The sequence below is a fragment of the Colias croceus genome, chromosome 6 (genome assembly GCF_905220415.1).
Source record: "Colias croceus chromosome 6, ilColCroc2.1".
NCBI classification, from domain to species: Eukaryota; Metazoa; Arthropoda; class Insecta; order Lepidoptera; family Pieridae; genus Colias; species Colias croceus.
Window position 1 is genome coordinate 7153267 of NC_059542.1, and position 15716 is coordinate 7168982.

The following is a 15716-nucleotide window of genomic DNA, read 5'->3' on the forward strand; positions in this document are numbered from 1 at the left end:
TTTTAAATAATAAAGTTAATAAAATAAAAGATCAGGTTTAGTGCTATTTCTTTAATAATAAATCAAACCATAATAATAATGTTTTAAAAATGGTAAAAAATATTAAGAAATAATTAATAATTTAAAATGATAATATAGTTAATAAATAATATTAATAATTTTTTTATTTAATTTTATCCATTCTACTATCAAAATCTTCAAAATCAATTTAGCGGTTCAGAAAATATATCGTAACATTACATACTTTACATTTACATTCGCATTCATATTAGAAAGTGTATCATACAAAACACACCACAAATATATATTTTATAATACATTTTTAAAAGAGTTTTAAATTTTAAGTTAAATAAATAATTTGTTAAAATATAGTTCTTCTAGTAAACTTTATATCGAGTACAGCGTTGGTCAGGTCACATCACTATGATCACGTGGCGGCAGTGAGGCGCGCGAGCAAGCCTGCGCGTGTCCGCCTCTCACCTACCCTTCACGCCCGCGATGCTAGATTTATTTTCATAAAAATAAGTATAACAATCGACTTACTGATGGAATGTGATAGTGGATTTCAATTTTGTGTATTTTCTAGTATCGTTTTTGCAAGATAGAACAGCACATTTCACCATGTTTATTCGTAATATGAAAAAAAATCCAGAGCAACGCACTTCGTGAGCACTCAACCACGACTGCGAGCGCTCGCGGCGGGAACGTCGTGTTGTTCCCACCTGTGCCTACTGTTCCCACTTGGTTGTTCGCACTCTATAGATAGTATATATACTCTAAGTAAGATCACCTAACTTGCTCTCAGTTGTGCGCAGAAAAATATTCGAGTCGGTTGTCAGCTGTCAAACCTTTTTTCCATATTTATTCATTAATAAGGACGTGTTGTTTTGTATTAGAGACCAAAAATGTTAGCAGACACAATAATATCAGCAATAGAGGCATTTCATACCATCGGTAAGTCTTATTTTAATTTATTTTAAATATATTTTATGTTATAACTTCGCTTGTCGTAATTTGTCAAAAAATTATAAAAATAATAAGTCAAAATGAACCTTAATCCATGAGAAATTAGTACTATTATAGATTGAACAGCAAACAAGACTTTCTGGAATATTATTGCAATAAACAAACGAATGTCGGATTAGTGATGCATGTGGCGCATATCGACAGTATCGATACTTTAGAAAAGACAATCACTATAAAATATTAAAATTTATTTTATTTTTCCTTTGCTTTCATTAGTCCTATTTATTTATAGATTTTCCAAAGAGGCTAATTTAAAAGAGAAATGGATAAATGCAACGTGACGAGTTAACTGGATGCCGAACAGCACTAAGCAGTCTAACAAAGGCCACCGATACATCAAACCTACGGCAGTTCCAAGATTTAAAATAATGCATAATTTCTGTTTGTGTTTTGTAAATATAGATTTATACTATTCTATTCCGTATTTTATTAAAATATAATAATATGAAAAGACGTATTTAGTAGTAATAAACATACTCCAAAATGTAACACATCATACTATACTCTTATAATAGAACGAAAAAAAAAATGCACAAAAATATATTTATTTGTGAATTATCGATAACAAGGCTGACATCCCTTAGAGCATAGCATCAGGTTAATGTCAAGTTAATGTCATTAATTTAGAGTGACACACATTTCAACCTTATTTCTATGTGTTGAGCTTAGATTACAAAATAAAGTACAGATGGAGCATGACAACCGCCCGTCGCCCTTGTCAAAGAAAATACGAAATCAAAAGCAAGTACGTCGCTGCACCAGTGCTATAGCGCATAAAGTGTCATGCAATACGTCAAAAAGGGTTTGCATTTTTAGTAAAAAATGCCGTCTTGTGATAATAAAACGCTGTAAAATTTGTTCCCGAAAACAAAAAAAAAAGATAAAACGTCGTTTCACAGGTTTTCTGTAGATTATTTGGCTGATTTATTCCTATAATACGAATCATAATTTTACAGATATGAAGGAATACAAAACTTCAACGTATGTTGCCAGTATTTTGAAAATGAATTTGCCATTTTTATGGGTAAAAGGGTGAAATGGTTAAAAGATCTCCAGGGTAATGCTGTTGGATTTTTCAATCGTGAATGTGATTATTTGTATAGTGCACTAAAGGTTCATGATCATTATTAGATTATTTTAATAAGCATAATACATTATTTTGTAACTTTTATAAAGCTTAAAAACGTCATAGTCGTTTTCGCTAGCGATTTAATTTATGTGAACTCCATGATGGATATGATGAAAATAAAATGTCCCGTTTTTTCGACTAAAAAAAACCGCTATTCGCATTCATATATTTAGAAAAATAAAAAATAATATAATTATTATAGTTAATATTGAAACTTTTTTTTATGTAATTTATTTAATTAAAAATTGAATACAATTAGGGGCCATCCATAAAGTACGTCACACAAATTTCATGAGTTTTTGAGCACCCCCCCGTCCTTGTCACAGGTGGTCACATTTCTAAGACCCCCCCCCCCCCCCCCCCTCCCTAGTGTGACGTCACAATATGTTTTGCAATTTAACATCGAAAAATTATTAAATTAAAACAGCAGTTTCAAAATAGTTTTATTTCCATTTAAATTAAGTACCTACTTTTTTTATGAAATCAACATAATATCAAATATTTGAAACAATAACAAAAAAATAAACTAATGAATAAATATAAATTGTCAACAAAACAATTTAAACCGTATTGCCCTAAAGATAGAGTTGGACATATTTTTTAGTTTAATTTATATTTGAAATTACGCGATTAGTACCTCTAGATTTTGAAATGTGATGTCACACTTTGTCGACCCCCTCCCCCCTCTTTACGTGTGACGTACTTTATGGATGGCCCCTTATTTTGTCCATAAATTTAGTAGGCAGGTACTTTATGTAATAAAAGAATTTTTACAATATTATAAAAAAATATCATTAACCCGAAATTATATTATATATTATATAAAAATTAAAACTTGACTGCTAATTTATGTATATAGCCTACGTCACTACCGCCACTAACATAATAATTCAGATGATTGCAATGAAACCTCACAACTCAAAATCGGTCCAACGGTTTATACTGCAGGGCGTGTCAAAGAAATATTATACATACATACATAAACTCGAAAAACATAACCCTCTTTTTTCCGTAGTCGGGCAAAAATTTGGAAATTTTTTCAATATCTGGTAACATTACACGCACACAGAAGCACCGTGTACGTACAGTGCAGCGGCGAAATGACAGCACACATAGCTTTATTGAAAATGACGATAAATCATTCGGTTTAGTTCGGCAACGCTCCATCTGTCTTTTATTTTGTAATCTAAGGTGTTGAGGTTCAAAGTTATATCTATCGAAAATTAACGCCCTCTGTTGTGGAGTAGCTGAATGTTTTCGAATTTGGAATTTCTGAGCTAAGAGAAACAAAACAGCTAATATACCTAGGGATGTTATACTAAAATAAACCGTAACATAGTGCTTTAGGGTACATATTGAAATGCTGAATTTATAACCTAAGTCGGTTTTTACTCAAATTAAGCTGTCCAATCAAAGGCATAGTTTACTTGTTGTGTACTGTGTAACTATCGGTTTAAATGTGTGGGTTTGGCGACACTGGTTTTCATACTAATTATGACATTATAGCACTTCTATTAGTTTTTCCTGTTCTGTGGGTTTCGCGGTACCAAGCGCGCATAGTTTTACTCTGTGGTTTTACTGTAGCAAAGTACCATCATGAATTATCAAAATCCACCCTTGCAAGCTTTTCGCATTTATAATAATATTATTATTTAAGATATAGATTTCATGATGGAGATGGATAAAACTACCCTGCCTACCGAGATATTGGTTGTGATCGCACCATTTGCGTTGAAATAACATTTTGGGAATTAATGATAGGCACAACTTTCGCATTCATACTTCTTTATTAAAATAAAACATGTGAAACATCAATCTTTAGATAGGGAGGCGAAGAGGGGAATTTTCTGTAATACTCGAGCGTGGCAGTTTAAGATATGAGAGATACCTTAGACCTAATAGAACAACCTTGTTAACTATTTAGCTCTATATGTAGTGACGCGCGCCTAGGATAGACGATCAGATTAGTAAAAAAAAATCGATAGTCTGAAATACTCGAGCGCGTCAGATTAAGATATTGGGGGTTGATTTTAGTGTTTTAAGACTAAATTTAACTAATCTGACCATAAGTCCTTGACGCCGCCGAGTTATAGGGTCGCGAACTTGTAAAAAAAAAAACGTTAATCCGGCATTCTCGAGCGCGATTGTTTTTATTTTTATTTTGAAGAATATAATCTAAAACTTACTAAAAATACAAAATCTGCCGGTTTCCGCATGACCGGAAGTCTGGAGGAGCCATTTCATCTTCCGAAAAACGCGTTGCAGCATATAAGTCGCGAACTTTACTTTTTCAAAAAAAAAAGTTTAAATAAACAAAAAAAGGTAATTTTATTTTACAAAAAAAGGTCTCTTTTCATTTTTGTCCAAAGTTAAAACTTTTTTTACTTGAAGCATCGTAAAAAGTCAAACTCCCGGTTTTTTGTGTATATCTCGAAAACTGAGGGAGTTAAGAAAAATTGATATGAAATAACGATGATTAAAAAAAAGAAACCCACAAACCTTTTTCGGTCAGATTAAGAGAACCCACCAACATTTTTGTCAGATTAAGAAAATATGCTTTCAGGATACCGAGATAAACCTCCCCTATGAAAATCTGACGCGCTCGAGTATTTCAAAAGGACTCTTTTTTTCTGCATTTTCAAAAATTCATCATAACTTATCGTCATGTCGTAATCGTCAGTTTTTTTAAGGGGAGCTTCCTTGGGGCCTACTTAACACCCCTTCCGAAAATCTGACGCGCTCGAGTAAATTTTTTTTTTTGTGTATTTTTGACGAATTTATATGCCTAGCCCCACCACGCAAACCGGCAGATTAGTATACCGTTGTTATCAGAGGGACTTGGGGCATACGTAGTATGAATATCTGACGCGCTCGAGAATGCCCAAGTAACTGTTTTTTTTTTACATTTTTGAAAATCCGTACACGCCAAACCCACCGCTAAAATGGTTTTTACCATAGAAGCTTTTCTTTTCGAAATTATTTTCTCTTTCGATTTTTGATAAGTCTCGACGACGCCGTTGAATTACGTCATTTAGCTACCTCGCCTCCCTATCTATACAAAAGGCGGTCCTTGCCACAGTACTTACGTCTAATATTCCATCATATTAACTAAAATTATAACACAAATGTAAGGCTACTATTATATAATCACTTATTATGTACAAAATAACCAAACATCTGTTTGTGGTTAAAGCTTAACACTAGAAAAAATATTTACAAAATATATGATATTACCTATGTTTTTATACCTATAAAACATTTATATCAGTTTTCTTTTGGATAAAAGATAGTCAAAATACATATTATGATTAGGTAAATCATACCTACTAAAAAATAACATACCTCTTCTGCTAAATCATTACTCATATAATCATAATAATTATAAATATGTTAAAGAAAAATATGTTAAAATTAAATGCATGTAATACACTATTGAAAATTTAAATATTGAAAGTGCGTAGCAATATGATAAACATTTATGTATGGCTAATCTTCAAATTTAATAGAATGTACACCCATATCGATGACACCACCTCGGTATGATCCCCGCTTCTTCTTAGTCTTTTCATGTTTGAAAGACTTGCCTCGTGTGTGTTTCAAATCTATATTTGCACGCTCACCCCACGATCCACGTGCTCCACTCTGAAACAATAATTGTAATACTATAAGTAAATTGTTGGATTTGGACTTAATTTTTAAATAATGAATAATCTAAAATTAACATTCATTAATAAATACCAAAATCTATTTCAATTTTAATTAATTAATGTATAAATAATAAAAATTAAATCACATCTGGATGAGGATATTTTTATCAAAAAAAAAAATGTTAATTTTTTGTACATAATTTTAGCTTTTGCTAATCTGACAAAAAAGAGGATGGCTTGTTTAAATTATGAAAAAGCTTGTGTCAAGCACACGTGTTAGAAGTGAAATTTCTATTGCAATATTCAAAGATACCAAAAACGTCGCCTTACTCCATGACGTGACGATATTGCCACGATGCAACCATGAAATTTTTATACTCTCAACGCGCCTACAGAAGTTTCACTTCAAAAAAAATAAATTACTGATCATTGATTGTCTTGTCATTGTTGAAGTTTACTTGCATAGTTTTTAATATATTATTAGTCCATTGAATAAAAAGTTCTGAGTGCGTGAGTTAGTAACGCAAGATGTTTCTTCGGAAACATGTCAAGAGTCCCTAGGTAATAAACATACTAAAACCCCGGGACACTAGGAGCCCCGGAGTGGGGGGAGGGGGGAAAAAGGTCCATTTTTTTCATTTTTCGCTTAAATCGCAAAAACGGTACATATTAGAGAAAAACTTTCAAGGAAAAGTTGAAAGGCCATAAAATTATCTACAAGTTGTACCTAAATCATTTTTTCCTATATCCTAAAGTTTCTGAGTTACACGCAGTAAAAAATGATTTTGGCTCAAACAATTTCCCCATACGATCAAAAAATATTTCTTTCTTCCAAAAAAACTCAAATGTGCAACTTGTGACCGGTACTGATAGATTGCTCTTAATTAGGTCTATAATTGGTTAAATAAACACATTCCTCCATGGAAGCCTTTAGGAGGAATCGATTGTCAAAATATTATATTAGGGTAGTTTGAGTTACTGAACTTGATCTTTTTATTTTTTTCTTCCAAAAAACTCAAAAGTGCAACTTGTGACCGGTACAAATGAATTTCTCATAATAAGGTCTATCATTGATAAAAATACCAGAATCCACCACGGAGGCCTTTACGGGGAATTGAATTTTATTAGGGTAGTTACGATACTTGAACTTTTTATTTTTTTCCTTCCAAAAAACTCAAATGTGCAACTTGTGACCGATACTGATAGATTGCTCTAAATTAGGTCTATAATTAGTAAAATAAACACATTGCTCCTGGAAGCCTTTAGGAGCAATCGATTGTCAAAATATTATATTGGGGTACAGGTAAATTAGCTTGGAGAAATTTTTGCATATGTAGTGGTGTGTATATTACTCAGATCTTAGAGCGCGTTTCCACTATATCGTTCTGGCCTATACAAAAATGTTTCGATATCCTAACATTACTATTTAATTTTATACTTATTCCTAGCAACACTTTTTTTTTCAATAAAAACAACTTTTAATTTGAAAGAAAATGGTTTTGACTTTATAAAAAAAATATATCATTCAATTTCACGTCCTTGAGCAAACGACAAGGCGACTACCGTGAAACAATAAAATATCGTGTCCATTATAGTTTGTTTCATAATTAATATTTGACCATAATAATTACGAAACAAAACAAATAAATAAATCGTCACTTGATAGTGGAATGTGGAAACACGCACAAAACCAGAATAAACCAGTTTACGCTGTCCGCAGGTGCCAAATGCAGTTGTTTGGTACCGTTAGAACATAAAGCACACATTTCATTCAAAAATTATAATTATTATGTACGTAGTTTAATTGATAAAGGAGAATGACCACGGGTGGTATCGGTAAAATTTGAGTTGTGCCACGTATTCGTGATATTATTAATTCCTATTTGTATTTATAATGATCATATGTATCACTATTAAGTCTTAATTATACCGAATAAAATATAGAAATAATATTAAAAGTTTGTGTTTTGAAACATGTATGACCACGTATGGAATCGGTAAAATACTAATTGTGTCACGTGTTCGTGATATTGTTAATTCCTATTTGTATTTATAATGATCATATTTATCACTATTAAGTCGTAATTATACCAAATAAATAGAAATAAAAGTAAAAGTTTTTGTTTTGACACATATATCTATCTCTCTTGCAAGCGTCCTGCGTCTTATGTCATAGTTTCTATTTGAAATGAATCTTGAATGAATGTGTTCGACGCAATGTTCGACGTAATTTATTTTGAAATAGGTACCTAATGTTTATTACGATTTACTTTTCACATTTGTCTTGTAAATTAAAATATTACCTATGTAATAAATGTAAAACTTAACGTTCATCGTTAGTTTAAACTCGATAAAGTATTTTTTTGAAGTGTTGAATAAAACTATTGTTTTATTTTTATTGTCGCGAACTGCGGCTTATTTATATAAAAACTTTAATCGTTTCTAAAAGCTTTAAATTGAGCTATATTTCATCTTGACACAATAAGTTTGATTGCGATACCAAGTGCCATAGTCACTTGGGCAATCTCCTTTTGTATTTGTTGATTGTTGTTATTATTTGTTATTATTATTATAATATTTGTTGAAGTGTTTAATTTGTGTGTAAGTGTTGTAACTTTATATTGTTAATTCAAAATGGCTCCAGTGTTAAAACATGGTCGAGGCAAGCCTTTGACTTCTCAAACTAAAGAATTAAATTTTAAATGTCGTTTCTTTTTCAGGTTAGAAAATTTTTCATTTTAGTAACATTGTCATTTCGTAAAATCATGTTCATTTTGTAAAAATTATACGTATGTTAAATGTGCAAATATTAAATTAAAGTCTCATCTTTTTCAGAGGAGAAACACATATAGTTTAATTTAAAATCCCACATATATAATATATATAAAATAAAAACTAAAAATAAAATGTTGTAAACCATACACTACTACAAACGCAAAAATTTCTCCAAGCTAATTTACCTGTAGTTTGAGTTACTGAACTTGATCTTTTTATTTTTTTCTTCAAAAAAACTCAAATGTGCAACTTGTGACCGGTACTGATAGATTGCCCATAATAAGGTCTATCATTGATAAAATAAACACATTCCTCCATGGAAGCCTTTAGGAGGAATCGATTGTCAAAATATTATATTAGGGTAGTTTGAGTTACTGAACTTGATCTTTTTATTTTTTTTCTTCCAAAAAACTCAAATGTGCAACTTGTGACCGGTACTGATAAATTGCTCTTAATTAGGTCTGTAATTGGTAAAATAAACACATTCCTCCATGGAAGCCTTTAGTAGGAAATCGATTGTCAAAATATTATTTTAGGGTAGTTTGAGTTACTGAACTTGATCTTTTTATTTTTTTCTTCCAAAAAACTTAAATGTGCAACTTGTGACCGGTATTGATAGATTGCTCTTAATTAGGTCTGTAATTGGTAAAATAAACACATTCCTCCATGGAAGCCTTTAGGAGGAATCGATTGTCAAAATATTATATAAGGGTAGTTTGAGTTACTGAACTTGATCTTTTTATTTTTTTCTTCCAAAAAACTCAGAAGTGCAACTTGTGACCGGTACAGATGAATTGCTCATAATTAGGTCTATCATTGATAAAAATACCAGATTCCACCACGGAGGCCTTTACGGGGAATTGAATTTTATTAGGGTAGTTACGATACTTGAACTTTTTATTTTTTTTCTTCCAAAAAACTCAAATGTGCAACTTGTGACCGATACTGATAGATTTTTCTTAATTAGGTCTCTGATTGGTAAAATAAACACATTCCTCCATGGAAGCCTTTAGGAGGAATCGATTGTCAAAAGATTGCTCATAATTAGGTCTATCATTGATAAAAAAAACAGATTCCACCATGGAGGCGTTTAGGAGGTATTGAATTTATTAGAGTAGTTAGGTAAAATAAAAAGCTTTCGAATTTTTCACATTTCATGGGATGTAGCTCGAAAACGGCTGCGAATAGAAAAAAATGATTTAGGTACAACTTGTAGATAATTTTATGGCCATTCAACTTTTCCTTGAAAGTTTTTCTCTAACATGTTCCGTTTTTGAGATTTAAGCGAAAAATGAAAAAAATGGACCTTTTCCCCCCTCCCCCCACTCCGAGGCTCCTCCTAGTGTCCCGGGGTTTTAGTATGTTTATTACCTAGGGACTCTTGACATGTTTTCGAAGAAACATCTTACGTTACTAACTCACGCACTCTAGACCCGCCTTGGAGGGACTCATTCAATGGACTATATGATGTAAAGCAAAAATATTCCTTACCTAATCGAAAACAATTTTTTTGTTTTGTTTGTTTTCGCCACCGTCAAAGCTTTTTCTATCATTAAAGTTCTTGTTAAATCCTCCTCTGTCACCGCCGCCCCACGAGTGCCTATCTCCACGCCCGCCCCGGCCTCCCCTGTCACCCCCCCAGCCTCCTCTCCCCCCTCTGTCACCAAAGCCGCCGCGCCCCCCTCGGCCTCCTCTATCTCCGCCGCCTCGACCTCCCCTATCGAAGCCTCCGCGACCTCCTCTCCCTCCTCTATCGTTGAAACCACCGCGACCTCTGAATCCCCCTCGACCCTCGCGATTATTAAACGAACCCCGATTAAAACCACCGCGACCCCGGTTAGACCATCCGTTATTGCCGTTCCCAGATTCATCTTCGCCGTTCTCTTCTTCATTTTCTCCCTCCTGGTGGAGAGATAATATTTAAAACCAAGACAACCCTATGTATTTTATTTATAGCAGTAAAATTTTTAAAGTAAATGCCCAAAATAGTTAGCCATGTGCTTAATAAAATTTAATACATGGAGTTGCCTTGGCTCTTTAAATTTTAGGGCATTTACCTTGGCTTCAAATGAATTGTCTTTAAGTCTAGGATCCACTTCTACTTTTTCTGATACAACTCGCCTAAATGGCACTGGTTTATTATTTTTTTCATTCTCTTTGGGCGTAGACACTACATCTGTACCCTAAAATTACATATTTCAAACAAATTAATTTTATTTTTATAGAACAAAGTTCAAACATTAATTTTTAAAGTTATTGTATATATTTTTCTAATTAGTAGAAGTAATTGTCATCATTATAACACACTAGCGGTCCGCCCCGGCTTCGCCCGTGGTACATGTTTACCTTTTCTCTACATAAGATCCATCCTCATACTTCAAGAAATATAATAAAAATAGAATTATCGAAATCGGTTCAGCCGTTCTCGAGTTCTCGCTTACCAACACATTTTGCGATCATTTTTATATATAAGAAGATTAAGAAATATGATACATTTAAATAAATTATTCATATACAATGGGTTTTATAAAGGGCTTGTACAAAAAAATATTGCATATTTCATACCTTAACAAAATTGCTGTAGGGTTTTTTCGCTGGAGTATCATTTTCTCCATCTGAAGCTTTTCGTTTCTTCCCTTTTTTAAAACCATTCTCGGCAGCCTGAAATGTTGCATATAATTAGTGGTAATCTTAGCACATCTATAGTGTTTTTATTAATATGAAACTTTGCATCATAATATTATGTAATTTATCTAGATTTCATAGTATAATATTATATAGATTTAGAAAAAAATTAGGTTAGGTTTAGCTTACCTGCGATTCATTGTTTGCTTTTGTGGAAGGCTTGTCATCATCACTATCATCTGAAGATGATGAAGCATCCTGTTTCTTAGCTGGTGTGCTTATAGACTTTGCAGGGGTAGCTGTGAGCTTCGGCATTTTAGCAGCCTTAGGCTTATCATCATCATCACTACTATCATCACTGTCATCAGATGATGATTTTGAAGACTTTCCTTTAGCTGGTGTTGCAGCTGGTTTGGATTGAGCTGCAGGTTTAGGCTTCTCATCATCACTGTCATCACTATCATCAGATGATTCTTTTGCCTTCTGCTTTGCTGGTGTTGATTTCATAACTTGCTTTTGAGCTGGCTTTGGCTTTTCATCTTCACTGCTATCTGAAGATGATTCTTTAGCTTTTGGTTTTGCAGGTGTTGCATTCTTCTTGGCTGGTGTCGGAGCTGCTTTAGCTGGCTGTTTCTGAGAAGTATTCTTATCATCATCACTACTATCATCACTGTCATCAGATGATGATTCCTTGGCTTTAGATTTAGTTGTACTAGGAGCAGGTTTGGCAGGAGTAGGTTTGGGTGCTTGTTTTTGAGCTGGTTTAGGCTTATCGTCATCACTGCTATCATCACTGTCTTCTGAAGAAGACTTCTTTGCTGCTGGTTTTGCAGGTGTGGTGGCAGGTGTTGGTTTTGCCTTTTTCTGTGCTGGTTTTTCATCATCACTACTATCGCTGTCATCTGAAGATGATTGTTTAGCTGCAGCTTTTGCCTGTGGTTTAGGTGCAGGCTTAGCTGGTGTAGCTTTTGGTGTTTGTTTGGATGGTACTTTAGGTTTTTCATCTTCACTACTATCATCACTATCTTCAGATGATGATTTCTTAGCATTTGATTTAGCTGGTGTTGCAGAAGGTTTTGCTGGTGTAGGCTTGGGTGTTTGCTTTTGAACAGCTTTAGCCTTATCATCATCACTGCTGTCGCTGTCATCTGAAGAAGATTTAGCAGCAGCTTTGTTGGGTTTAGCTGGAGGGATTTTTGGAGCTTGCTTTTGAGCTGCCTTAGGTTTTTCATCTTCGCTACTATCATCGCTGTCTGAAGATGACTTTGCTGTTTTTGGCTTAGCAGGGGTTGAAACTGGTTTATTTTGAACAGGTTTTGGTGTTTGCTTCTGCACAGCTTTGGGCTTATCATCATCACTGGAATCATCATCAGATGATGAATCTTTTGTTTTTTTTAATGGTGCTTTTGTTTGAATATTTTTTTGTGGTGGCTTTGGTTTTTCATCTTCAGAATCTGAACTGTCAGAGGATTCTTGTTTTTTTACTGGTTTTGGTGTATTATTCATTTGTGGTTTAACAGGTTGCTTCTTAGGTTGTGTTGTAGCATTATCCTCACTGCTATCTGAGTCATCAGAGGATTCTTCCTTTTTGTTGGTTCCTTTCTTAGCATTAGCAGGGGTGGCCTATAAGTTTAAAATGAATATTTTGAAAATCATATTTTTTTTCACAAAATTTAAAAATAGGTCAGTATTTTTAATAATCAGAGGTAGTGACGATAACAAAGAATTATCATAGTGCATCAATTACTTAAATTTACATCATTTTAAGTAGGTATTTGTTTGAATTTTATAAGTGTTACTTAGTTTCAGGTTTGTAACTTACATTTGATGGTAATTTTCCATTGACCTGTGGGGTGCTCTTTTTTGGTGCTTCATCTTCGTCACTTGAATCATCAGAACTAAAACAATATAAATGTATTTGATTGCTTAAAATATCAAGAATTTAATATCCATAACATTGTTATGACAAAAAAATTAGATAAGATTTAAAAAATATACAGGGGGATATAAAAATATCACGTGAAGCGGACACAGATTTCGGGGTCAGGTTTCCGATTTCGGTTATATTTTAGTATGTTACACCTGTTATACATGTATACGAAATATTTTTGCATTTAGAAGCTTAGTTTTGAAAATACAGGTCTTTGAAGATATCAGCAAGCGCGAGGCATGCGTGACTTTGAATGTAATTATCAGTTCAAGTAAAGGATTTTTTTTAACAAATTGATGACTGAATAATAATACCCATTAAAAAACCTTTTTATTCTCATATTTTGAATTTCGAATTTATTTTTAAATTCCTAAGAAAAATTAAAAAATATTTTTCTTTGTAATTTTTTACGAACTTAGCATATTTACAAAAAAATTTAAGATCATTAAATAAATGGCTTATATAATGCTAAAACTTCATGCCAAGTTCTAGAGTGGTCATCGCAGAAGTTTCGAAGCTACATGTATTATAATGGCGAAGCGCGGCAATATCCCCATACTATGTTGTATGAAACAACTAAAACAAACAATTGGTATTTAATATTTTGGCCTTTTTGTTAAGTAAGCATCATAAATGGCTGGATTGAGGGCCATTTCATTGCTATTATTATAATGAGAGAGTAGGAATTATTTAAACGCTTTAAATTATAAATATATCACATTTAATAAGATATAAACTATAAGGTTATAAGAATAAGCATGCTCTGAAAAGCTTTTTGTTAATTCTTAAAAATGTATACAATATACATACCTCTCTGCCTTTTTTGCCTGCTTAGCCGGCGTGGTATTTTTTTTCAATTTTCTATACTCTGAGATGATGTCTTGAAGTGATGGTGAACTTGGAATAGATTTCTAAAAAAAAACATAACTTTATACTTAATATATAATATAATATTAATCAACATAACAAAATATATAAATTGGGACATGAAAGATGAATATTACAAAGTTTTTAAAATACCTATAGATTTATTTTCAAAAAGGCAGAAGTTAAAGTTTTAGATCGACGAATGTAAAAGAAAGAAAGACTTTAATTTCACAAAGTTTAGCTAAGATAAAAAAAAATAACACGCGTGGCCATCATTAAATTCGAAACACACGTGGTTTGGTACATGGTTATCTTACCGCTTTAGTCTTATTTTGGAATTTTTGCGCAAGTGCTTTGTCTATATTTGTTAGGAATTGGTATACAATTCCTAAGGTTTCTTGATAATCTTCAGAAGAATTCATTTCTAATTATTTCGCTATAAAAAGTATGTATAACCGAGACCGGGCACGAGCAGCGGCCACACGGCTGCTTTGTCACAGATTAAAAGAAAAATTAGAGTTCGAATTTCAATTTTCTAGATGATTTGAAGTATAAAAAAGTGTTTCCATATTTAATAAATGCTTTTGACATTATAACCATAAATATGAATTTTTAAAAATATAAATATTTAAACATTAATTGTTTTTAGCCACTTTTTAGCTTAGTAAAAAAAAATATGGATATTAAAATTAATTAATACAAAAGTTTTTGGTTTCACATTTGAAAATTAATTTAATGTTTATTATTTTATCAATTACCCTTGTATCATGTTCGTCAACATTAAATTTACATTTAACCCTTCAAACGCGAGCCTGTGGAGGAGTTAACAAAAAAGTAAGATACGTTCCTAGGTAATTCTGGGTCGTAGATTTCAAAAATACACACAAAAGAGGGGTTAGTGGGGGGGGGGAAGTAACCTTTTTTTGGTGGGAAGTATATATCCCGTCATCTGTTCTCTCTTGTAAAAAGGTTGGAAAAGTGGGAACTATAGCTCCCAGTGTCCAGTATGACATCAATATTTTCAAAAACTAGCTAGTTGCCCTGACTCTACTTGTGAATTAAATTTTATCGTAAAAAATTATATAGATCATATTTTTTTATAAAGCAGGTGAAAGTACGCATCAATGCAAGTTTCTTTTACTAAGGGAAGAATTCGGGAATTGAAAAATGAATGACTTCAACATAAACAAGGCATTTTTCTAAAACAAAATAAAAGAAATAGGTAAATACTAATGTATTGAGTTAAGATGTATGAATAATACTTAATAAATAAGTTGCTTATACCTACTAAAAATGATTTTTTAGACACACGGATTTTATATATAGAATTTCCGAATGTCGTGTGCAGTGAAGAACACTGGGATGATATCTTCCCACTTATAGACTTAATTTCAATCGACTCTACCAAGGTATAAACGAAAGATTCTGGGCATATTTTTACGTTTCACGTAACCGTAATATAGTCTAGTTTACATAGCTAAAACTCAAATCTACTTATCTAATTTTTTTTCAGCTCTACACAAAAAACTAAAAAATAACGGTCGTTTTCGGCGGCAAAATCACGTCCCCTGACTTTGACGTGTTTTTACCATGACATGTAATAATTCTCTGAAAAGTGTTTCCATGAAAAACAGTTCTCTGAAATGTTAAGATTGCGTAGATAAATATTTCACTGCATTAATTAGTTTAAGCATATAAAATTAAAACACGATTTACT

General features: G+C 32.5%; 1 protein-coding gene across 2 annotated transcripts; it reads right to left on the reverse strand.

Annotated features, from left to right (window-relative positions):
* Nucleotides 1-5283: 5283 nt before the first annotated feature.
* Nucleotides 5284-14510, reverse strand: LOC123692488 (nucleolar protein dao-5-like). Of its 2 annotated transcripts, none has more exons than XM_045637244.1 (7): nt 14317-14510; nt 13943-14043; nt 13025-13100; nt 11392-12825; nt 11143-11238; nt 10635-10760; nt 5284-5797 (listed from the first exon to the last, which is right to left on the reverse strand). In XM_045637244.1, the coding sequence occupies exons 1-7, from the start codon at nt 14419-14421 to the stop codon at nt 5642-5644; spliced, it is 2094 nt and encodes a 697-aa protein (XP_045493200.1). In that variant the 5' UTR covers nt 14422-14510; the 3' UTR covers nt 5284-5641. The 2 variants fall into 2 exon arrangements, with proteins under 2 accessions (XP_045493200.1, XP_045493199.1); XM_045637243.1 differs by lacking the exon at nt 10635-10760 and adding an exon at nt 10069-10479 and having other exon boundaries at nt 5661-5797.
* Nucleotides 14511-15716: the final 1206 nt, after the last annotated feature.

What these genes read in the sequence shown, in the direction of transcription:
- LOC123692488 (XM_045637243.1), bottom strand. Translation starts at nt 14,421, where the DNA reads ATGAATTCTTCTGAAGATTATCAAGAAACCTTAGGAATTGTATACCAA. An exon ending in ATGGAAAATTACCATCAAAT is followed by an intron (nt 12,826 to 13,024) that starts GTAAGTTACAAA and finishes TTAAACTTATAG; the next exon opens with GCCACCCCTGCTAATGCTAA. An exon ending in AAGCAAACAATGAATCGCAG is followed by an intron (nt 11,239 to 11,391) that starts GTAAGCTAAACC and finishes GCAACATTTCAG; the next exon opens with GCTGCCGAGAATGGTTTTAA.